Source organism: Peromyscus leucopus, chromosome 8a (genome assembly GCF_004664715.2).
Source record: "Peromyscus leucopus breed LL Stock chromosome 8a, UCI_PerLeu_2.1, whole genome shotgun sequence".
Lineage (NCBI taxonomy): Eukaryota > Metazoa > Chordata > Mammalia > Rodentia > Cricetidae > Peromyscus > Peromyscus leucopus.
The window spans coordinates 47,413,202-47,437,219 of NC_051085.1; the positions used below are offsets into that span (position 1 = coordinate 47,413,202).

The following is a 24,018-nucleotide window of genomic DNA, read 5'->3' on the forward strand; positions in this document are numbered from 1 at the left end:
GTCTCACAGCTCATCTCCCAGTGTTAGCGTTTTTTACCATGTCTGATCTTCACCTTGCCATAAGTGGTATTTCCTCGTTCTCTACCTGCGCCTCACCTTATACTCGACATGCCCAGCTGTCGGTTCCTGCTGGAGAACTTCCTGCCTGCTCTGTGCTTGTCTTGTAGCCGTGTACTTAGCTCTTGTGGCAACACTGTGAGGTAATCATACTGTAGCTAAAGTGGGTATGGTGGCCTGCAAGCTATCTGCCCACATTGCGTGTTTACATGTGGGTGAGAGGAGCCAGTTGTGAAGACAGCCATCTCCTTCTTGTGACCACCTCCAGGCCCCAGAAAAAGAGACTAGTGTTCACAGGAAAGCTGGGCATCTCACAGGCGCTTTCCGGAAGCTGGCTCGGGAGGGGAGGGGAGGCGGGAGGAGGCAGGTGTGAGGAAGGCACCATCACCCCTTTCATGCATTGATATGGGTGCCTGGAGTAGAATCCAGCTTACCTTGGAAGTCTGTGGTTCACGGGGACACTGGGCGGTGAGACAGGCAGCGGCCCCACCCCTAGAGAATCTCTGTGTTCTGTTCCAGTGTGTGGGGCCAGGCTCCAAAGCAGCCACTGACTGGCCCAGAAATGGCTCTGCAGGGCCACGTGGGGGTGCGGTGTGGGGCCACCTCCCCCTGAGGCCTCTGTTGACAGTGTTATTTTCATCATTATTATCACGGTTATGATTACTAGTCCTGGAGATTTCTGTCTGCAGCCTTGAATGGGTTTGTGACCACCTCCTCTCAAGGAGTTTCTGGAGTAACATGAAGTGGTTATGTGCTCTTAGGAAAAATTATTATGTAAAAGTGCACTTGAATGCCAGCTCTTCAGATGTTAAGTGACCAGCTGGCCTTGTAAGAAAATGGAAAACAATTTGTTTTGGAAACCTCTTATCTAGATGAGCCTGTGAATCATACAAAATAAGAAATCCATATTATAAGTTGGACTTTTAGAAGACTGCTGAATGCCCTGAACTTCATTTTAAAACAGAAAAAGTCTCCATAAATCTTTTCCATCTGTGACCCAATTAAGCTAATTGTGTAAAACTATCTTTTGAGTCCATTTTTGTTGTTGTTTTTGTTGTTGTTGTTGAGTGTATATGGTTTCAGGCTGACCATTTTGCATTGGATAACCAATTAGGAGATATGTAACAATAATAATAAAAGAAAAAGTAGCTCTTAGTTTGAGAGCTGGGGAAAACATGGGAGGGTTGGTGGGAGAAAGGAGGAGAGAAGTGATGTAATTATATTTTAATTTAAACTATTTTTAAAACAAGGGTAGATAAAGCCGGGCAGTGGTGGTGCACGCCTTTAATCCCAGCACTCGGGAGGCAGAGGCAGGCGGATCTCTGTGAGTTCGAGGCCAGCCTGGGCTACCAAGTGAGTTCCAGGAAAGGCGCAAAGCTACACAGAGAAACCCTGTCTCGAAAAACCAAAAAAAAAAAAAAAAAAAAAAAAAGTAGATTAAATAAATGGAAGTAGCGTTAAAAATATAAATAAATAAGCATGAGCCATTTACTACTGCTAACGGTATCTGGTGTCCACTGCATGTTGGTGACTGTTCTCACATAGAAGCAGTTCGCTCTGCTTCTAGACATCTCTGTGTACAGGACAGGTATAAAGTTAGGAATTATGTAATAGATGCACTTTTAGCTTGAATTGCCGACAAATAGTTGTCCAGAGAAGTTACGCCAATTTACCTTCCTACCCTGTGCACACAACAGAATGGAGGAGGTTTATCCCCTCTGTTGTTTATTATCATGATATCTCCATTTGTGGCATTTAGTGTTGACAAATGTCACCCTAATTACCTTATCAAAGAAGTCCCATCACACATCAGGTGTGGGAGGAGGGATTGTCTTGACCATGTAAAAGTGAATGGAGAAAGGGCAGCTTTTCCTTACTCCAAAGTAACCGGCCTGGAGAGATGGCTCAGTTTGGTAACTGCTTGCAGCTACAGAGCATGAGGACCAGGGCTCATTTCTCCAACACTCTGTAAAAGCCAGTTAAAGTGCCGGTTATCCCAGACCTGGGGGACCAGACACAGGAGGACCCTTGGAGCTCACTGGCCAACCTGTCTGTCCGAATCAGTGTGCTTTTACAGCCAGGAATGACGCTGAAGCCAACCTCCGGCCTCCACATGTGTGTGTGTCACACACACACACACACACACACACACACATACTACACAAGTAACAGCACTGTGGGAGTTAATTGCTGCAGGAAAAAATCCATGGACAAATGTGATACCTAACAAAGCTTGAAGGAGAAGACACTTGTATAGCATCGGAGTCACCCCTCCGAGATCTGCTCCTTTTGTGGTGACCGCAGAAGCCACAAGCTTCGTGGTGTTCCTAGGATCCGGAGCGTCACTTTCCTCCGTGTGTCTGGACTGGATGTGCTGACTCTCCCCATAAGTAAGGTAGGACAGAGCAAGGACCACTTAACCCTGGAGAGTCCTGGACCACACCACTATACGCAGGAAGTCTTCCTGTTGAGATAAGATGTGAGGGGTGTGCTCTTCTCTTGTATTTTTTTGCGCAAAATCAAAAAACTCTGGGCTCATTAAAAAAAAAAAATCCTCTGGGCTCATCATTCGGAAACAATAAACAGTGGCAAATTCAAGAGCATTCCACAAAATACCCAAGGAGACATGGAACTCACAGAAAGACTCAGAAACTATCCAGGTATCATGGAGATGGGAAATCCTTGCAAGGGCTTCCCTGGATTGGACCTTGGAATGGAACTGGCTGAGTCTGCAGTTCTGTTGGAGCTTGTGCAAAGGTGTAAAGCCAGCAGAGGCCTGCCTGGGCAGTGTGAGCAGGAAGCCCCCAGTGTTGGCTGTGGAAGGCGTGGTCAGGGTGTGCAGAGCCCCCCCACCTGACTGTGGAAGGCGTGGTCAGTGTGAGCAGGAAGCCAGTGGGGGGGGGGGGGGGGGGGGGGGGGGGGGGGGGGAGAGTGTGGCTGTGGAAGGCGTGGTCAGGGTGAGCAGGAAGCCCCCAGTATTGACTGTGGAAGGCGTGGTCAGGGTGAGCAGGAAGCCCCCAGTATTGACTGTGGAAGGCGTGGTCAGGGTGAGCAGGAAGCCCCCAGTGTTGGCTGTGGAAGGCGTGGTCAGGGTGAGCAGGAAGCCCCCCAGTGTTGGCTGTAGAAGGCGTGGTCAGGGTGAGCAGGAAGCCCCCCCAGTGTTGGCTGTAGAAGGCGTGGTCAGGGTGAGCAGGAAGCCCCCCAGTGTTGACTGTGGAAGGCGTGGTCAGGGTGAGCAGGAAGCCCCCAGTGTTGACTGTGGAAGGCGTGGTCAGGGTGAGCAGGAAGCCCCCCAGTGTTGACTGTGGAAGGCGTGGTCAGGGTGAGCAGGAAGCCCCCCAGCACTGGCTGTGGAAGGTGTAAAGCCAACAGAGGCCTGGTCAGGGTGTGCAGGACCCCCTTTCTCCCCCAGTACTGGTGTGGCATTCGTAGGCCAAATTACTTTCAAAACAAACAGGCTTTTAAAAACCAGGGGAGGCTATAAAGCAAACATGTATCCGTGTGGTTCAAGTTAATAGCAAAAATACCTAGACAACCAAGTTTTAATGCTTTTCTACTAACAAAACTTCTCTTTATTCCACATGGACTCACTATAGTTGTGAGTTGTGTGTTTCTCAGTCATTGTTTTCTTAAGTTGCTAATTTATTTGCAGTTTCTACGGATCTTGCTGTTTTAAAGAATTTCCCTGCTACGCTGTTGAAGAAATAAATGTCTCCTGAGGGTTCATGCCTTTTTGTTTTTAAGTGTTATTTTTAGAGTTTTTGCATGCTTAGCATTGAACTTCTAAGATAAACAGTGACGTTTTGCACCTTGAGAGATGCAAAAAGTGGTATTGATGGCTTTTCTGTCCTAAAAATTTATAGTATGTTTTCAGTGATAAAAACAGGAATCAGGAGACAGAGTCTAAATCTTCGATATTTACATACCTTGTTAGTTTGTCAATTTCCTCCCAGAACACATGGGTCATTAATATTTATAGGTTCATACCTGGTGGTGATTTTATAAAACACCAAACCATATTCCAGAGCCATCCTCGGCTTCAGTGGGCTCCTCCCTGTTAGACCCAGTGACCCCAGAGTCACCACCCGTGGTTTTAGAGTAGACTGTAGCATGTTAAAGGTGTGTGTTACTCACAGCCAGCCTTAGGATACTGCCTGGTGTTTTGAGACATTAGACTCATATTGTGTGTTGATTCGTAGAGCTGTGTACACTCGTGAAATGACCGCAGTCTAGAGAACACACAACCACTGAACCAAACTGCCCTCACTTCAGCACTAATTCTCTTATTGTTTGCATATTTGCTTAACTCTGTATATTTTAAAATATGTTGATTTGGAAAAATGCAAATTTGTTCGCCAGTGCTACCTGGAGTTTTAATCGTTAGCTTTTAAAACTTCATATTTGACACCCCCATTCCATCCTTTTCTATCTTCTTTGAGAATACATGCATTTTTGAAATCGCTTGCTGGGCTTCTCTTGGCTCCCTAGTTCCTAAAGCCATAATCTCTGTCTCTGGGTCTAGCAGAGCCTCTGAGAGTCATTCTCCTGCTGGCCCTGGCTGCTTCAGCCATCCCCCTCTCTGGCCAGCTTTCCTGTCCCCCAGTGAGCACACATCCTTAGGCTGCACCCTCCTCTGTCATCCTCCAGAGGTCCCCTATTTTCTTCCCCTGACTCGCCTACCTTTCTACCCTGCCAGAGGACCACCCTCCCTCCAGAACTTACCTGCCTGCCCCTCACAATGGCCCCAAGAGGTGTTCCTTGGGGTGAACAGGCCATTGTGTTTGCTACAGTACATTCCACCTTCCCACTCCTCCAGGGAGCTTGATGCTTTGTACCGTATTTTTATCTGCTTGTCTCTCTCCACTGAACTTCGGTGACAGGAGTTTTAAGTGTGTAAATCCACACAGGAGCTGCCCACTGAAGTCTGAAAGGATCCATGTGTACACGCTGCCTGCCCTCTCGAGTTCCCCCTCCCGCTGCACAGCTACACCTTAGGTACAGCATGTGCCCCAGGTCTTGCCGTATTGCGGTTTGATTACATGGCTTTGTTCTCCTAGCCTACACTTGGGATTGAAAGCACCACCCTCTCGCGGTAGTTAAAGGGCAGCAATTATCCACACATGAGCCTTACTTTTTCCGTGCTGGCTTAGGCCTTGATTGAAGGGTCTTGCCTCTGTTAGATGAGGAATTGGGGAAGAACATTTGAGAGCTCATCAAACAATATACTGTGGCTTAGTCTGGTGAGGAAATAATTGTAATATCCCAGGTGCCAAATCATGGCAGTAGGGTTGAGTCAATGCTCACATTTAGAACTATTTACAAGGCTGTTCCCAGGCACTTTAACAAAGGGTTCGGGTTACTTCCAGACGCAGGTTAATTCCAAAGTTCATACAACTGAAGTTATAAACTCTTTTACCAAGTTGACTCTTAATTCCAGACTGTGTGTGTTGTGTTAAAAAGGCCTGTATGTTGCTCTTGGTACCAACACATCTGGGGATGATTATCAGTCATGGAGAACAGTCACCCAGGAAGAGTTCAAAACTAGGAGTGTTTTTGTGAGCCCAGAAAAGGCACATGCAGTGAGAAAGATTCCCTTTGCACAGCACATGTTTCATGGTATTTGCCCACCCCTCTGAATCTGCAGTGGGAATACATTTCATGGTAGGAATGTTCACCTGGGGCTGGGGAGATGGCTCAGTTAGCGACGTGCTGGGCAAGCATAAAGAACCTGTGTTCAGATCCCAACACCCACGCGAGAAGCCAGGCACTGGAGACCGCAGGATCTCAGGAGCTTGATGGACAGCTAGTCTAGACAATTGGCGAGCTTCGGGGTAAGTGAGAAACCCCGTCTCTATACATAACAGGGATGGAGGAGGGTACCTGCTGCGGACCACAGGCCTCTACACAGAACTGTGTCTGCACATACACCTGTGCACAAACAGGAATGTCACATATAAGACAGACAGACACACACACACACACACACAACACACACACACACACACCAGAGAGAGTTTTCACCCCAAAACATTTAGCAGTCACTTCATTTTATGTACTGATTTTTAAATTTTATTTATTCTTTGACAACTTCATACATGTGTAATATACTTTGATCATAGCCCCCCATTGGCCTATCTTATCCTCTTTCTTTCCCAAACAAGACCCCCTTCCTACTTCCATGGTTTGTTTATTTGTTTGTTTTAAGAAAATACAACCATGGTATGTATGCCTAAGACTGAATTCTGCTTTTGTGTCCCTTCAGTCATCACCCTGGAAACACCCCCTAAAGTGAGAGTTACCCACAATGCAATTGATTGCTTGAGTAGAACGGCAGATGCGTTAGGGGCGAGTAGTTTCCCAAAGAGCCAATCTCGGCCATGTCTGCCTCGGCGTGGATTCTGACCCACATTTTTCATGTGGTTCCCTTGGCTTAGGGCATGTTCTTGTCATCCATGGAGTTTGTGACTTTCAAACCCGTGCCGAGTATTTTCTCCAGCTGCTCACACATCAGTTGGCCGTGCGTTGTGTGTTGTCCTACGGGATGAAGAGGTACAGTTGGACGGACGTTAAGGGAAAAATTAAGACGTCTAAGTTGGAAGGAGGATGGCTTTTAAGCCTTCAGATAAGTGCTTAGGATCTGCTCTGGGACTGTCCACCTGATGGCTTTTATGTTTCACATTGAGACCAGAACTCTAAGCTTAAAAAAAAAAAAAAAAACCTCATTTGCTGTCTAGACAAATGGGCAGCAGGGACTTAAATAGACAGCTTGCAATATGGGTTTTGTGCTGAAAACCCAGAAAAGTCATGGGAATCGAAGCCACAGAGAGGTTTTTTTATTTTCTGTGTCAAATTATTAGCTCAGTTTTAATATCAACTTCAAGGTATATTTGTATCAAATGCTTGAAGTTATAGCACCAAAACAAGCTGGGACAGTGTAAAGTTACTTCTGCTACATTTCAAGAGGGCTACGAAGCTAATGAGGCTCAATTCTGGACCCCTACAGTGTTGCTTGGGAGTCAGACTGAGAATTCATTCATAGAAGGTAATAGCTGAGTTGGTAGTTTTCTGGAGAACTTTTGTGGTAAATATTAGAACTGCTTGCATGTGCCAGATTATGCCATGTCGTGTCCGCCACTCTAATGTGCTTATAAATTCAGTTTAATTTGCCCTTGAACATTAAATCCACCCTGTCTTTGCCCCATGCCTGGCATGAGAGTCAGTGCCCTTAAAGTTAAGGTCTGGTTGAAGGTTGTGTATGGCATGTGTGTGTGTGTGTGTGTGTGTGTGTGTGTGTGTGTGTGTGTGTGTGTGAGAGAGAGAGAGAGAGAGAGAGAGAGAGAGAGAGAGAGAGAGAGAGGAGTGTGTGTGTGTGAGAGAGAGAGAGAGATAGAGAGAGAGAGAGGTGTCTCTGTGTGTGAGTCTGTTTCTCTGTGTATATGTGTGTGTTTCTCTGTGCATGTGTATGAGTCTATTTCTCTGTGTGTAAGAGTTTGTGTTTCTGTGTATGTGTCTTTGTGTGAGTTTCTTTGTGTGTGAGTTTATGTGTGTGTGCGTGTGTGTGTGTGTGTGTGTGTGTGTGTGTTGTGTGTGTGTGTACACAGAGAAAGGTCTTCCTGCTTCTGAGCATCACTGACAATTTTGAAGAGTTGTGAACTGGCATTTTAACCCATGCCTTAAGCCTCTGGGAAGTCGCAGTGAAAAATCATTATCTGTGTCCTATTAAAGTCCTTAAATGAGGCCTGTGCCTGTTGCATTGATTGAAATATCTTCTCTGTTCCTAACTCTGTTTATCCCCTTTTCTCCTGGGGTGTGCCTGAGCAAGGGATGCCCAAATGTGTGCAGTGTGGGGCCGCTCACCATTAGGGCTAAGCTCCACCAGCAGCTAATTGTACTGAGAGCTGCGGCTTGGAGTATTTGGAAGTTCATTTGCTTTTTGAAAACCCACTTACTTAATTAAGCAAGGGAGTACAATTTCCTAGCTTATTCCCAGTTCTCTGAATCAGTGACACATTGCCGGTATTGACTGAACTTACCCTGGGTTAACATGGGCTAAATTGAACACCATATCATCATAGCCAAAGATAAATAGCAATATAAGTATTTTCAGGGAGGTTCATGTGCAGTGTGTAATTGTTAGAGAACTCATACTTACTGCTCCTTGTTTCCAGTTTGCATGGAGCTCTTTTAAAGTAGTTCCTACATACCATCTTCATGGAATTTTCCATGTGCTTTCCCTAGGCCTGTGTCCATGAGGAATCAGGAACATTGTTGTGCTGTGTTCATTCCTAATTGTTCCTCTTGTAAAAGTCTGATGAGACTCCTTTGCTCTCCGTCACATTTCTTTCTTTGCCCAGTCCCTTGAGTTAACCGGAGGTTTTTTGCTTGGACACAGGGAGGCGAAGGGTGTGAGGTTACAGTGGTAAGTCTGTGCAGAGACCTTCTTGAAATGGTTTTAAAAGTAAAGCAAGTGTTGCAGGTTTTTTGCGATGTTGGAGACAGGAACTTTTAAAAATAAATGGACCATTGATACTGAGCTCACATTAATTTTGTTACATTGAAAAATTAATCAGTATTGTGGGTGGCATTAAACAGAAAACACCTAATTTGATAGCAGTATCTCACCACATCAAATTATGATGGCAAAGCGGTAAGCAGTCATTGCCTTACCCATCCCTCCATCAGGAAAGAGAGCTGGTAAGGAGAGCTGTGGGGTAAGGACTACAACCCCCAAGAGCCCTTGCTGCAGTCCCCTGACCTGACCCGCCAGCTCTCCCCTAAGATGAGTGAGGCACTGTAGCTTGAAGGTGCCTTCCTGAGGAGATGCGGGCAGCTTCTGCCTTTGCAGGCATCACAGATCTGATAATGCTTGCAGAAGAAGGGAGCTGGTGCCCTGCTGACTAATTGTCCTCTGGGGGAGTGTTAGTGACGGGCCTTGTGTGTTAACGAGGCTGTGTGCTTAAACCACTGCTGAACTTCCTTTATTAGTGTGCCTTAAGATAGCTCTGCATATGGATACCGTAAGTATCTGCAGGGCGGGAGTATTTCTGTATCATTTACATATAAAAGTTCCGAGAGGGTATAGCAGTAATATAAAAATTATATCTTTTTATTGCTCTTCTGTTACACCAAGGTCTAGTCAGCACTGAAATTCTGATGACACGTGAGCACGAAGGAAGCCACCGCGTTTATATTTTCCTCCTGGTGCTTCCTTGAGCAGCCTGTTGAATAACAGAAATGTTTTCGATGCCTTTGCAGCTTGAATGGAGCTCTCTTGACACCGCCCTCGTCGCCTTTTCCAGCAATAATGTGTGTTTTTAAGGGAGGATGGGGAAGAAATTTGTAGGTCACGCAGAGAATTACAAAAATTTATGAGTAACATTCCAGTTTTTATGAAGGAAGATTTGCATAAAATTATTTAACTACAATTGAACGCTGACTTTACATTGTGTCTACTCAACTCTGTTTGATGTGCAGTAGAAAATGACTGTCTGTCTAGGTATTTACCAAATTATCTGGAAAGGTGTGGGACTAGTGTCCCCTCCCACCAGTGCTGGGGAAGCACCTGGCTCAGATGGAGGTGACAGGACACGGTGGCTGGCTTGTCACAGTGGCTGGCTTGTGGTGATCAGCGCAGGGTGCAGGAGTTGCTACTATCCTTCCACTGTGTGGTCAGGCTCAGTCACAAGCTCCTCACCCGCTAAGTCATCCCAGTCCCAGGCAAGGTTTTGTTTTGTCTTTTGTTTGTTTAAGAGAAAACTAGTAAACTATGGGAAAGGTTTTGGCTTTTGTTTTTGTTTTTCTTATCAAAGCTGGTGAGACAAGCCTGCCATTCCTTTGGGCTGATTAGCCAATCACATCACATTGTGAAGTTGAGCGTGGTCCAGTGGGATGAGACACCATCACCACCCCTATCAAGGGGGTGAAAAAACCCAAAAGCCATTGTGGCTAGTGTTTTTGCCAGACCTCTCGTTCTAGGACATCCTTTTTGCAAACGAACGGTTTTGCACAGCTACCTTCGCATTGCTTATGTATTTCTTCGTTCAGTGCTGAGAGTGTTCATTCCCAGCACAAACCTACGTCTCTCAGTCAGTACTTCCAAGACATTGTGGTACTGTTCCTGGTAAAGTCTGCATGACTATCACATGCAGTGAGGGCTTTGTGTGGTTCACCTGAGAGACCTGCCTAGCACCTGGACCTAGGTCTTTGCATCAGGAGTCAGATGGTAAACATCCTCGGTCACATGGCCTGCCCCAGGTGCTCTGCTCCACATTGCCAAAGCATTCCGGGGCAGTGCTAAAGGCTGGGTGTGTCTGGTTTAAGGAAATACAGGAGGCCACCGTTTGAATTTCATATATTTCCAGTATGTTAACAAATACTGCTGTTGGGGCTTTTGTTGTTGTGTTTGTTTGTTTATTTATCTTGCACGTAACCATGTGGGTAGCTTGGGCAGAGCGTAAGTACAACTCACCTTTAACACACAGGTCATTGATTGCGGTGGTTTGGCAGTTCTCGAGTTGGTTACAAGTGCCTGCAAGGCAAACCCTGAGAAGCTCAGGCCAGGATACCTGCTCCTCTCCCCCAGATCCACACCCACCCAGTTCACAGAGTGGGCACATCAATGAGTGAACAGGAAGCCTGGGGTGGAGGAAAAGCGACCCCTTTCTCTTTGGACATGTCAGCCTAAATTTGTCCGTGGAATTGTGCTAATTGTGTTGATTGCCAGAGGGTCTTTTGTTCTGAGTTGGGTATGGCATGTTGCTGGATTAATAACCTTTCTCTATTCCTACCTGACTTTGTAAAAGCCATATCTGATTTGTAAGACCTAAGTGGCACTATCGCTGAGCCAGTCAGTAATCACGTTTAAATAGGAAGTTTTACCAGCTGAGTGTGTGCACAATCACGCATGCCATGCGCCTAGAGCAAAAATGTTTGTTTTAGCTCTGAATTCGGAAAAATCTGATTCAATTTACCTCATCTTATTTGAGAGATTTGATAATACCTTTTCCAAAGGTTAGATATTTTTCAATCATTGTGTTGTTTTTCATAAGCAGAATTATTTGGCTTTATAAGATTACTTTTTATTTTACTTAAACCAATATTATTCTTGTCATAAGACTTTTTCAATGTACACTCCATGTTTTTGTGGGGCTGATCAGCTGTAGTTGATGTACATTTTTATCTTTGATAACATCCTCCTAACAGGGACGTTCCAGGCGCAGCTCAGTGTCCAGGGCCTAGGGTCTAGCCTTGGGCTTGTCAACTGCATTTCTTCTGCATCAGTCCTGAGAGCTCTTGCTCCAGAAGGCCCTCTAGTAGGCGAGGTTACGCATGGGTAGAGAACCGAGTGGAGCGCATCCGTTCCAACAGCATGCGCTGCTGTTCCAGACTGCAGCTTAGGCTCTCCCACTCCCTCTGCATCCGGCTTCCGGTCTGGATGGACCTCACTGCGCTGACCACTGGGAGAGCTGTCACACCAGCAGGCCTGCGTCTAATTTCTGGGCATCTCCTGACAGCGGCTCCCCTTTTGGGCCTGGGAACACAGCCGCTGTGTTCCTCATCTGTCCACGTCCTCTCTCTCATCTTGCCTGCCTTTTCTTTAGTTACTGCATTCTCCCCTGAGGAACGCGCCCTTCAGAGTTTATTACTTCAAGCTTAGGTTCTGTGGATCCTTCACGTGGAGACTTGAGTAGCTTCCTCCAAGGGTGTTATAGTCAAATTAGATGGTATTAACAGTGCAGAATTGTTGCATAAGGGCATATTGTGTAACATTACAACTCATTTCTGACCACATAATGTCCACAGGATTGTATTTCCATAATATACTAAAATACAAATGCCACTATTTTATTATAACGCTGAAACATGGGGAATTTCTCACCATGAAGTTCAGTTCGAATTTTGACCATTATTAGATTACAGCACCCCACCTTTGATTTCCATCTGAAAGTTCCCCCAAGCCTGATGTTGCTCACCTGATTGAAGTCCTCATTGCTGTGGTAATTTGCTCTACAGAGGGCTGCCTGGTATAGCATTTTGAATAGGCCCACAGCTGGGAACCTTCAAGGGTAGCTGGAGAGGAGTGTGAGATGCAGTTTGTCTTTTAAGTGAGCTCACTGGAGTCCAGTGAGAAGCAGCCACACTGAATCTCGGTGTCGCCCACTCACACTGTCTCTGAAGGAGTGGCATTGCCACTTTCAGGTCAGGCTTTGTGTGCTTAGTGCTCCAGGTGTGTGAACACATGCTTTTTCTTTCTTCCTCAGGACCTGTCTGGCTCCATCGACGACCTCCCCACAGGAACGGAAGCAACTCTGAGCTCCGCAGTCAGTGCGTCCGGTTCTACAAGCAGCCAGGGGGATCAGAGCAACCCGGCTCAGTCTCCCTTCTCCCCACACGCATCACCCCATCTCTCCAGCATCCCCGGGGGGCCGTCACCTTCTCCTGTTGGCTCTCCTGTGGGAAGCAACCAATCTCGGTCTGGCCCGATTTCCCCTGCAAGTATTCCAGGTACTGTCATCCTTAATTATCTGCCATCCCCATCCTCCGTCTGTCCGTTGTTCCCCCTTCCGACCCCAGTGTGAAGACAGGTCTGGCCTCAGCAGCATCTCTCACACATTGCCTTTCTATTCACTCTGTCTCAGTCCTTTAAGACATGGCTATGTTTACATATTAGGGATCTAACTGCATTTCCCACCAGACACACCAGAGTCCCAGTTTCTAAAGAGTCTCAACAAATGAATAATAAATGACCAGCTACTTTCTGATGAGATGTGGCATTTGGGGTGATATGACTGAAGACTGACCAACTACTTTCAAACGTTCAGTTTGCCGTAAGATCTTCACTAGCAGCTCTCTTGGAATGGTTCTACAGTGAAGATCCTCTATCAGGAAGTGTCCTAAGATGAGACTAGACGGCTGACTGGTGTCGACCGTGGATCTGGTTCTGTTTGATGGATATAATATGACAGTTGTTTTCTAACGTGTTTTCAGAGGTGGTGCTTCTCTGTGTCTGATCACAGTCACACACTGGTTGGTGCCAACTACAGATCAAAGTGCCAAACTGATACATGCTCACACCTCCTTTCCGATAGAGTTCGTGTTCTCGCTAACTCTTGGGTTCACTTGACATCTGTATCGTGTGTGTGTGTGTCTGTCTGTCTGTCTGTCTGTCTATGTGTGTCTGTGTGTGTGTGTGTCTGTGTGTGTGTGTGTGTTTGTTGTTTGTTGGGGTTCTTCATTGCTTAACCACATTCATCTCTCTGGCATTGTCCCAGCTATTCAAACCCACCAGTAACCAGATTTCCACTCTCACAGGACAAGATGTAATTTTTTGACATGTAACTTTTGCTAACATGAGAGTTAGTTTCCAGAGAGCACCTTCCACTAACCTATTAAAATGAGAATTGAACAGCTAGTAAACTGCTTGATAATTTATCATATTCTCCCCCAAAACACAGGTGATAATTTTACCTTTTATATTTTACTCCTTTCATGTTTTATAAAATTTGTATTGTGTCATATTTATAAATAATAGTTATACATAGAATATTATGTATAAATGCACAATGCACTATAATTATGAAATGAATCTAATCTTAAGAACTGGTGTGTATAGATGAATTTCTAAATGGTCTTATTAAATAAAAAAACAGAGCCAAATACAGGGGTAAGAGCCTTAGCTCAGGGAAATAGGGAAAGCCACCAGCCAACCTCACCTCACCAACTCTGCAGCTTCCAAATGCAAGTTACTTCCTGTCTACCCATGCCTTTATTGCCTTGCTGTTCTGCCCTCTCATTGGCTCTCTTAGCCCAACTACCTCATTTCCTCTTCCTATACAACTCTGCCACTTTCTGTCTATCTGCACAGACCTTCAGGTCTCTATGGTTGGTACTGGGATTAAAGGTGTGTGTCACCCCCAGTTGACTCTGTTCCCGAGTGTGGCCTTGAACACACAGAGACCCTGCCTGCTAAGGGATGAAGGGCGTGTGCTGCCTGACTTCTTGTTTACTAAGAATGGCTGGCCTTCCCCCCCCCATCTCCAAGCAAGCTTTATTTATTAACATACAAATAAAATATTATTTCAGCACAAATTTCACCACATTTCCCCTTTTTTGTCTAATAAAAATAAAAAAAATTTTAAAAAGTTATAACTAATATAAGAAAAACTATATACAATAAGTACAACTATATACAATATATGCAAGCAATAAATACACCAACAATATCTAGTCCATTTGTATTGACAAATTCAGAGAAAATATATCCTATTTTGGTGAGTCCAAAATGTACCTAATTCACTTTCTATCCTATCTTTTATTATCAACAGAAAACTATGTTATGATGTCTTTCAAACTTACACACTTAACACCTCTTAGTGAATTTCTTTTCTGAATTTCTTAACAAGGAAAATTGTTACTTTTTTTCTTTTAGTGAATTTCTTTTCTGAATTTCTTAACAAGGAAAATTGTTACTACAACTATCTAATCTTCAACTCCCTCAGAGATCCAAGAAGGAAATAATATTACCTAGTAAAACAGGAAATGCAAACAACCAACTTCTAAAAAATGAATTATGACAGAAACAGCCAGCTGCCTGGACAGTCACCCGAGGTTTCTCTGCATGTTGGGGCGTCATCTTCGGCCTACAGGCTTAGCGTATCTGACAGACTCATTTGTGAAGTAGGATGTACTCAAGGCCCACAGCTCGACCTCACATTCGGTGTGAGTATTCCATGTGCCAGATAAACCTGAATTCCACCAGTGTCCTGTCATGACTCAGGATTTTAAATTCTGGATATTGCTGGTGTTTTTGGAATTCAGCTGCCCATTCTTCTCGGCTTGTGGGTGGCTTCATCTCCTTTATTAAATGAGGTTAGACTCCGTCAACTTCATTACTCCTTCAAGAATAACTGTTTCAGCTACTGTTCCACTGCACACCAGAAGCCATGTTCCATTGCCTGTTCAGCAGCCTCCAAAGGAAGGGGCGCTGTACCTTTTCTGGATTGCAAAGCCACTTCAGTGATGGCGCCATATTGTCCTGGCCTCAGAGGACGCCTGTTGCTAAAGCCGCAACCACACTTGTTTTTGGCAAGGATTGGTAGTCCTTTGGTTTGTGTCCTGTCTGTCCATTTTGGATAAGCATACTGTCAGCAGTCAATTTGAGGGTACTTTGTTGCTCAGTAGCTAACGTTCACCACAATGAAAGTGAATTCCATATACAGTTTCTTCAATGCCCATATCTTCTCTAAAGTAGATTGGTGCTGCCAGGAACAGACATGTCTCATAGTCATAAAAAAAGAAAAAGATCTATGTTATTAAAACATTTTAAAAGCCATATTCTATAGATCTCTGAAGGGTTTGAAGATGACCTGTCTATCTAAAATATATCTCTGCTTGACCTTGAAAACATACCTAATATGACTTCAAGTTCGATTGTAATGTCTAACTACTAACTTTCATTTCTTTATATTCTAATAGTTGGTAATAATAACATTCAAGGATTAGCAAATTGCATTACATTGTTAAATGAACTCTATAGATATAATATCCTGAACAAAATTAGAAATACACATACAGCATTTTCTAACAATATCAATCTCAATATATATAATTTGTATATAATATATAAAAATCCAAAGTATTTAAAACTAGTAGTTGTCTTTTAAAAGTAGATTCAATAATCTACCTTTTTATCTATATCATATCTAAATCCTCTCTTTTTTCTTTTCAGTGTAGATTAAATAAGCTACTTCTTCTCTATATCCTCTTTTTTCTTCTCTCTTTCTCTCTCTCTCTCTCTCTCTCTCTCTCTCTCTCTCTCTCTCTTTTAGAGGGTGAAAACCTTAGCTCAGGGAAATATAGAAAGCCACCAGCCAACCTTACCTCACCAGCTCTGCAGCTTCCAATTGCGCATTACTTCCTGTCTACCCACACTTTTATTGCCTTGCTGTTCTGCCCTCTCATTGGCTCTCTTAGCCCAGCTACCTCACTTCCTCTTCCTACACAGCTCTGTCACTTTCTGTCTGTCTGTACAGACCTCCAGGTCTCTGGTGTGCTAGAGATAACGGCATCCAGCTGCCTGCTTGTTCCTTATCCAAACACCGTTTCCTCTCCCTCTCTATATATTTTATCACTTTTTTAGAGAATTTTATTTATTACATTTTTAAGAGTTTATGTTACTATTTTTATTTACTACATTTTTTATGGAAACTTATTCTCCTTAGGATGACTGTAATTTTTCATCAAACTGAGGGACTGTTAATAGCCACAGCACATAGCTCTGAAAACTAGGAAGTTCCTAGGCAAATCAGAAAACATATATGTGTTGTGTTCTATCTTGCCTATTTTAAAAATTAAATGTTATGTTTTTATGATGTGCCATAACTTATTAGGCAGTACAGTTGGCGTTTGAGTTCATTTTGGCTAAGGTATTTCACTGTGCTCTTCCAGGCTGGATCCAGTCACCAGCTGCTATACTGTGTTGGGTTACACCATCCAGTGGCGTTTAGTCCTGAGGCGAGGTGGCATTCGAACTCACTTCTTGATGATCTCTGCCTCTTGAACAGACACACAGTATAGTGTTGTTTGTGTAAAGTGTGTGTGCCACACTTTACACAAACAACACTATACTGTTTACTCTCCTTCCGGAATGCTTGCTTGGCCTCACAGTGGTCCCGGTGACCCTGCACGGACCTGCTCTTAACAGTCTTAGCGCTAGGACTGCTCCGCTCTCCAGAACCCCAAGGCAGGTTTGTGTTCAGATGGCTGTCGCCAACATGATGCTGGTAGTTGCCAGAGTGGTGGCATTGACCGACTGCTGGGACATGGCACAGAAGCTCAGTGTTCCACGGGGAGCTTGTGGTTTCGTTGTGACGTGGATTTGCACCCGAATGACCTCACGCAGCTTTCTGCGGTATAGGACAGTGATGGTTTTAATTTGAAACCCGGTGTAAATGTTCACAATGGATTTACCGTTCCAAATAGAGATCCTGTGTTGTGTTTCTGAGACGAAGTCTTGCTCTGTACCTGAGACTGGCCTGGCTCTTGAACTGATTCTCCTGCCTCAGCCTCCCAAATGTGTGTGTCAGGTTGACAACCAAGATTAGCCATCATATGTGGATCCCTTGTCAGATTGACACACAAGTGCATCATGGTTAAACCATAACCCTTCCTTACCTGTCTCCAATATTTCATGTTAATATAAGAATACAAAATAAGTATAAAAGTCCCACAGCCTAAATCTAACCATTGAAAAGTCCAGGTTCTGTTTTAGAACTCTGTCTCTTAGCTGAGCACTCCTGTGAAGTCAAAAACAGATTCTATATTTGTTGTTCTAAGAGAGCAGGGCCAGAGCACAGTGGGAGTGTCATCTTGTGGATGACCCAGGGCCTTACAAACACTAGGCAAGCACCCTGCCATTGACCTGTACACACAACCTTCAAACATAGTTTGGCTTTTTGTTTGTTTCGAGTATGATTTGTTTGTGTTTTGATTTCAGGGAATCAAGCCCAGCGCTTGGCACATGCTAGGCAAGTTCGCCTCCACTGAGCCAAGTCCTCAGCCTGAATGTAAGGTTTTTTATAGTGGTCATTAAACCTTCATGGCACTATTATTCTTGAGAGTTCTTTTAAAGGTGTGACCTATTACCCAGTGTGGTGGTACATGTCTGTAACCCTGGTACTTTGGAGGCTGAGGCAGTGGAATCCCGAGGATGCATCCAGTTGGGCTATATGATGAAACTAGTCTCTAGGAAGTATTCAGCACCTTGAGTTTTCTCATTTATGTTCACTTTTCACATAGGTTGGAGTTGATCATAGGAGTTTTTTTTTGCTGTTTATTTTTTTTTAATTAAATGCTATTATACCTTCCATTAGAGACTAATTCAGCCTGAATCTATCTCCATCCCCATTTCTCATCTTTAGTTTTGTTGACTGAACACTCCAGGCTGGCATAACACTTCCTGCGCTTGATTCTGAGTCCACTCACCCATGTATCTATGTCCTGTGGAGGTCGCATGGTTCCCAGAGCGTGGTTCACGAACATTGTTGCAGCCTTTGGCTTGCTCTTGCCCTCAGCACCAGCTTGTTTCATCTGGCCTTGCCTGTGGACTGGCTCTTCCAGTCTCGCCTTTCTGCAGGTCACTGGGAAGCGCTCAGCTGCTGTGCAGCCCACAGCTAGACCAGGCTGGGCCAGACACTCTGCTCTTCCTTCCTGGGGCTGCTGGCCCAGGATCTGTTGGAGAAGAATATCCACTTTCTCTGTCTCTGCCCTGATAAACGCAATTGTCAGCTAAGGGCCTCCCAGATAGATCAACACCCTGGTAAGGTGCCCGGATGGCTGCGTCAGATTCCTGATGTTCCCACACTGCCTGCCACTCCACAGTGCTTGAGAGGCCAAGGCCTAGGCCTCATGTGTGTCCAAGACTCAGCTTCATGTTGAGTTAGAATGCTGCTCCAGATGTCCTGTTAGGGACACGGATTGCCTGCTTAGCACTCACTGTGCTCCGGCCTGGCAGATGTTTACAAGGCAGAAGTTCAACCAGCATCCAGGAGTTCAGGCCAGCCTGTGTGGCATTCTTCCCCGGTGCCACTAGAAGGTCTGCTTTCTGTTACCTTCTCATTGCTCACCTTCTGTTAGTGATGCATTTGTATTTAAGACCCGAGTGAGGAGTCTTCATGCTACTTGTTGATAGGGCACATGCGTTTCCTTTCAGTTAGGTTGTGGTTAATTCTGAGGTGTTTGCCATTAATGTCTTCTAATGACAGATTTGGTCACGTGGCAGTGTGGCAGTTCCTCAAGTCAAGTTCGAGAGTCCCTTACGGGGGTTTACGGAGAAAAAAAAAAAAAAAAAAAAAAAAGGCCTTTGAATGTATTGGGTTTGAATGCACAAATACAGGATCTGATCCCCAGCTCTGCCCAAGCTGAGTCAGCACCAGTCAGCGCAGGCTGATGCCTGACGACAGTCCTGCGTGTCGATTCCGCTGGCCTTGCCTCCGAGCCCCCTCCCGGATTACTAGCAAAGCACAAATGTGGATCAGCCCACACTTGGCAACTTAGGTTTGTCAGCTCTCCCGGCCTGCGCTGTAAGTGTAGCCAAGGATGAGGACTGGGAGAGCGGCTGTGCAAAGGCGGGGGTGTCAGGAGGGGTTCACGGCCTGGTAGACGCTGCATTCGCTCATGCTGCCTGTTTGCTTTCGTTATTGATGTCTAAGGGTGTGAACTGCAGGGTACTCCTGCTCATGCTCCTATCTGGTTTTTTGCATCTGTCCCGCGCCCTCATCTGACTGCAGACAGCCATGGACGGGAATAGGTCAGGACAAGAAAATACAGTCCGAAGTAAGCTATTCACAGGAATGCCTCACCAAAGGGACATGGCTTTCTGGCCATTTTTGTGTGGTGTTGGTTTTTATTATAGGAAGATTAATCAAAGGCACGTCTTCCTAGCCATGAGAGCAAAACAAGAGTTTCAGCAAATGCAAAGGCGAAATCCCTCCTACCCCTGATGTTGTTTTCTTTTTGTTTTTGTGTCTGTGTGTGTGTTTGTTTTTGATTGTGTGCGCATTGCTGTGTGCTTTGTTGATGGAGGTGACTCACTCACTTTCCCCTCTGACTGACGGCTTGTCCAGATGAGAGCGAGAGCTTTGTTCGGTAGGTCAGCAAGAGTCCAGAGAGCTGGAGCCAAGAGCCTGGTGAGGAGGAGCCTTGGACTCATGAGTGCTGCTGCCCTCCGCCCGCTCCCCTCTGTGCATTCCTCCCTCTTCAGGAACACACACACACACACACACACACACACACACACACAGCTCCTGCACACCTGTCGCTTTCCCAGGAGGTGGCACACCCATGCCTGGCAAAGGCCTCTAGTTTCTGTTGGTTGCCTTGCAAAAAAAGCTCGCCAGGATAGAACATGCAAAGGAAGCTTGGCCAGAGATGATCTGTGCTCTGGGAACTCCTGTTCCTTAGAGTTTGGCCTCATTCCAGAGCTCTGTCGCTTCGGCTCCTGGAGGGTGAATTGTTCATCTAACTGGTCCTCAAACAACAAATGCATGTGTTTTGAAAAGAGTAGCGGGAAGGGAGAGGGGTACAAGTTGCTGGGCTGCCCTGTGATCGTTAAAACAACCCCAGCGCTCTCCACCCCCACCCCCACCCTCCCAGGATCCCAAGTGGCTCCCAGAGCTGCAGATACAAACAAGAAGATATTCTGGCCAAACATTCACAAGATACTAAGCAGACAAGAGGAAGATGGGTAGCGCCTTGGCGTTAGTCCTGGGCCAGTGTGAGCAGGAAGGGTCTCCGTGGGAGGAAGTGATCGTCTCTGATGTTTGTCAAGATTCCTGTCTGTCAAATGCGCTGCAGAGGGTGCAGACCGCTGGCTCCCCTTTATTTAATCTTTCCTCATAGATTTTTAAATCCTTCAAGGCTCAAGCCAAGTCCATCCTGAGGAAATACATTTTCCACATTTTAATTTATCTGTAGTAAACCTCGAGGTAAATCACAGGTTTATTTCTGTGTGTAAACGTTTCTAGGTCAGTTTTCTTCCAGGATGGCAGGTATGAGGCTGCAGGTATGAGGCTGCACGTGGCGCTGTAGGACAGCAGGACCGTTTTGTGGGTCTGCACGAGCCTCCTACCTGCGAGCTCACTTCCCAGCATCCATCACATGCTCCTTTTTGGCTTCTCTGGAGGTAGAAATTCTGCAACAGCTTGTTCCAAGGGGAGTGCATGCTGCTCATTGGCAAAGTGAGCAGGCAAAAGAAAAAAAAATTAAACACAAAGTGCAATTGATATATCCATGTTTCTAATCTGTGGCAGCCCAGAAAACATCACTTCAGCATTTCTACAAGCTCAGAGAACTTAGCCAGTATTTTCCCCCCTTACAATGTAAAATATTTGTGTGTTAAACAAAGCAGTAATTTCCCATCCTTTCCAAATGATGCCTAGCCACAGTGAGGGAAGCGGAAACTATTTTGGTTTTGAGAGGGAGTGCACAGCCCTGGAGAGCTTGGATAGGAAAAGCGTGACATTCAGGCCCCCTTAGCAGCTGGTAACAGTTCATACCAAGGTCTGCCCGATGTGAAAGGGCTCTGTACTGGTGGACGGACGGATGGACGGGGACACGGACGGACACACACACACACACACACACTCCAGCCTTGCCCTCTGGTACCTGCAGCTACACCCAGTCTGGCATTCTCCTGGCTGGAAGATGAGTGTGGCTTCCATTTTCTAATGATACAGGTCTTCAGTTCCTCTAACACATTTGAAATGAAGTCCCTCCTCCTCTCCTACCATGTTCAAGGAATATGGGAACTTCGGGAACTTCTCAAATGTCCTTCCCCCCTGACTTTTCACCCTCTCTTATCTAAGGAGGTACATCGTTCTGTTTAAGCTCCTGCCACCCTCATCTCTCTCTCTATGTGTCTGGTCCTGTGTCTGTGTGTCTGTCTTCATGGCGTTGTCCACTGAAGTGAGAGTCAGACACCTTGTTCATTTCTGGCCTTCTTTTCTGGAGCTCAGTGAACTGTCACTGCTAGAAACCTGCACACAGCAGCCACAGCCTCTGGAAAAGCTGTTGGCATTGACCTGCTACACTGAGGACTCCAGACTGGGGGGCTGCAGAGCTTTATGAACTAATTAAAGTCTAGAAGAAAAAGGTGTCCAAATCCGTTTTGCTACATTTTAGGAAATGATGGTTAAATGAATAGTACTTAGAACCAAGGTCTTCCTGAATTTTCCTGAGTGTTTTTCTAAAATGGAGTAAGTCACTGGTGTGGAAGGGGTGTTAGGTCTCTTTCCCTATTTCTGATAACCTGAAACCCGGAGTATCATGATGTGTTGATTGATTATAGCCGGTAAGTCTGGTACTAATCAGTTCCATCACTTATATTCATTCACACGCTTGCACCTTGGATTTCTCTTCCATAGCAGGATGATGTGGGTTGTCATTGACTAATGAAGAGCAGAATTGATTCCGGCACGAGACAAACGGAATGCCGACACCAATCCTGAACTGCATTCATCTTTAATAATCCACATCTGCATGTTTATAAATGGTATAACCAGAGGTTGTTAGTGTTGACATTCTCCCATCCAAACACAAAGTGACATCAGGGTTTGTACTTGCAAACAGCTTTAAATGCACACAGCAGAGTGCCAGGAGTGTGACCTTGCTGAGGATGCAGTGCTGCCGCACAGGAGGGTCGGATTGCATTCTGGATGCTGCCTCGTCAGTCAGGTGTATCCTGTGGCAGGCAGGCCAGCCAGCCCAGCAGCTCATGTCCTTCCTTCGTGTATCACCTCCTTGCTTCATTCACTCCACAGAGTAGAGACTGTAGACTGTGGACTGTTTCTGGAAACCTGGGGAAATGCACTAAGCCTGCATGTAGAGGCCATGTTCTCATGATGTGAGAAAGATATGAAGTACATAAATGAGTGCTCTTAGTCTGGGAAACATCTCGGCAGTTAAGCATTTGGACTGAAGTTCAGATCCCCAGAACCCAGAGCAAGCCAGCTAGAGAGATTGATTGACAGGCCCTGCCCCAATGAATAAGGCAGGCACATTATAATTATTTTGCTTCGTTTTTAATGTTAATCTCTTAGTATGCCTAATAAAGGAAAACTTTATCAAAGGCCTTTATGTATAGGGAAAATATATAAGGTTCAGGGTTCTCTGCAATCCTGAGCATCTGCTAGAGTTTTTGAAGTGTATCCTCTAGTGGAGAAGTCTTGTCTGGAACTTTGTAAGATTAGGATGTGTGGTTTTAAGTGTAGTGGGAAACGACTAAAAGGTGAGTATGTAGGAATATCATGATCCCATTTAGGCTTTAAGGGGTCATTCTGGCTGCTTTGTAAGGGGTAAGGACAGAATCAGGGCCTGCAGGCCACGGCAGGGTCCTCAGGAAGGGTAGTCACAGTGGGTGTTGGGGGGCGGGTAGTAGAAGATTGGGGTGAAGAAATAGAGAGCAGTAGCTGTGCATCATAGACGATGAAGGAGCAAGTCGGAGGAAGGGAAGCCTAGCATCTGGTGTTGACCCTGTTCCATTTGACCATTGTTAATGGTTCTTCCTATCACTCAGAGGAAGGTGGATTTTATTTCTTGTTTTTTTTTTTTTTGTTTGTTTGTTTGTTTGTTTTTAAACCAGAAAGTTAGGTGTAAGAACCTGAATGCAGGGCCTGTATTTCAGTGAAAATTCTAAGTGCAAGCCTGTGGGGCTTGCCGTGAAGTGTAGAGGCGCCTCGCCTTGTCAGCATCGGCAGGCTTGTGGACAGGCAGACTGCTGGCCCCGCTCTCTTTCCTATTCGGACAGCCTGTGGCTGTAGCTACCCGGAGCCTCTGGGCCGGGCCCCAGACGTGCTGGAGTCACTGTCCGCCATGGGGTCTTCCCTCACTCTCCTTTAGTCTCTAGGTGATTACTATTCAGTTATTGCTCTCTGAAAAGCTTGGGGATAAAGAGCCCACTTAGGGACAGACTGTTGCCAGCTTTGTTTTTAGTTTTGTTTTCTGACCTTTCTAGAGCTAGGTTATGAAGTCGGTTTGTAGTGCCGCCGCCGCAGTTCACGGCTCCGATAGGATACAGTTACAGTCTCAGGCCTGAATCAGTTAGTGTTAGAATCCCCATCTTCACAGTTAAAACCTGGAGTCCACTCCACCACCACCACCACCCCAAAAAAAAAACCCAAAAATACATCCCTTTTGGAGAGCTGAACTCTGTCCGTCCTCAGAGTTGCTCTGTCTCCTCTTCTCACCCCTCCCCTCTCCTGCCTTCCTCTTCCCTCCCTTCCTCTCTGTGTTCTCCCTTAGAAATGGTCATGGAACAGATTTCCCTGTTTCTGTACTGCTAAGTATGGCTGTGAGCAAGATCTTTGCCCACAAAGCTGAATGAAGTTAATGTGCTAACTCCTTTACCTGGCATCGGCCATCCATCTCCCCAGATCAGCTGAGGTCTCTTCCTCCTCACTAAGTAGC

General features: G+C 45.5%; 1 protein-coding gene across 1 annotated transcript in view; it reads left to right on the plus strand.

Moving 5' to 3' along the window:
- Arid1b (AT-rich interaction domain 1B) overlaps nt 1-24,018 on the plus strand; it is a 382,103-nt gene that overhangs the window by 258,697 nt on the left and 99,388 nt on the right. The window contains 1 exon segment of the mRNA XM_028888631.2: nt 12,318-12,561. Coding sequence (XP_028744464.2) covers nt 12,318-12,561 — 244 coding nt within the window.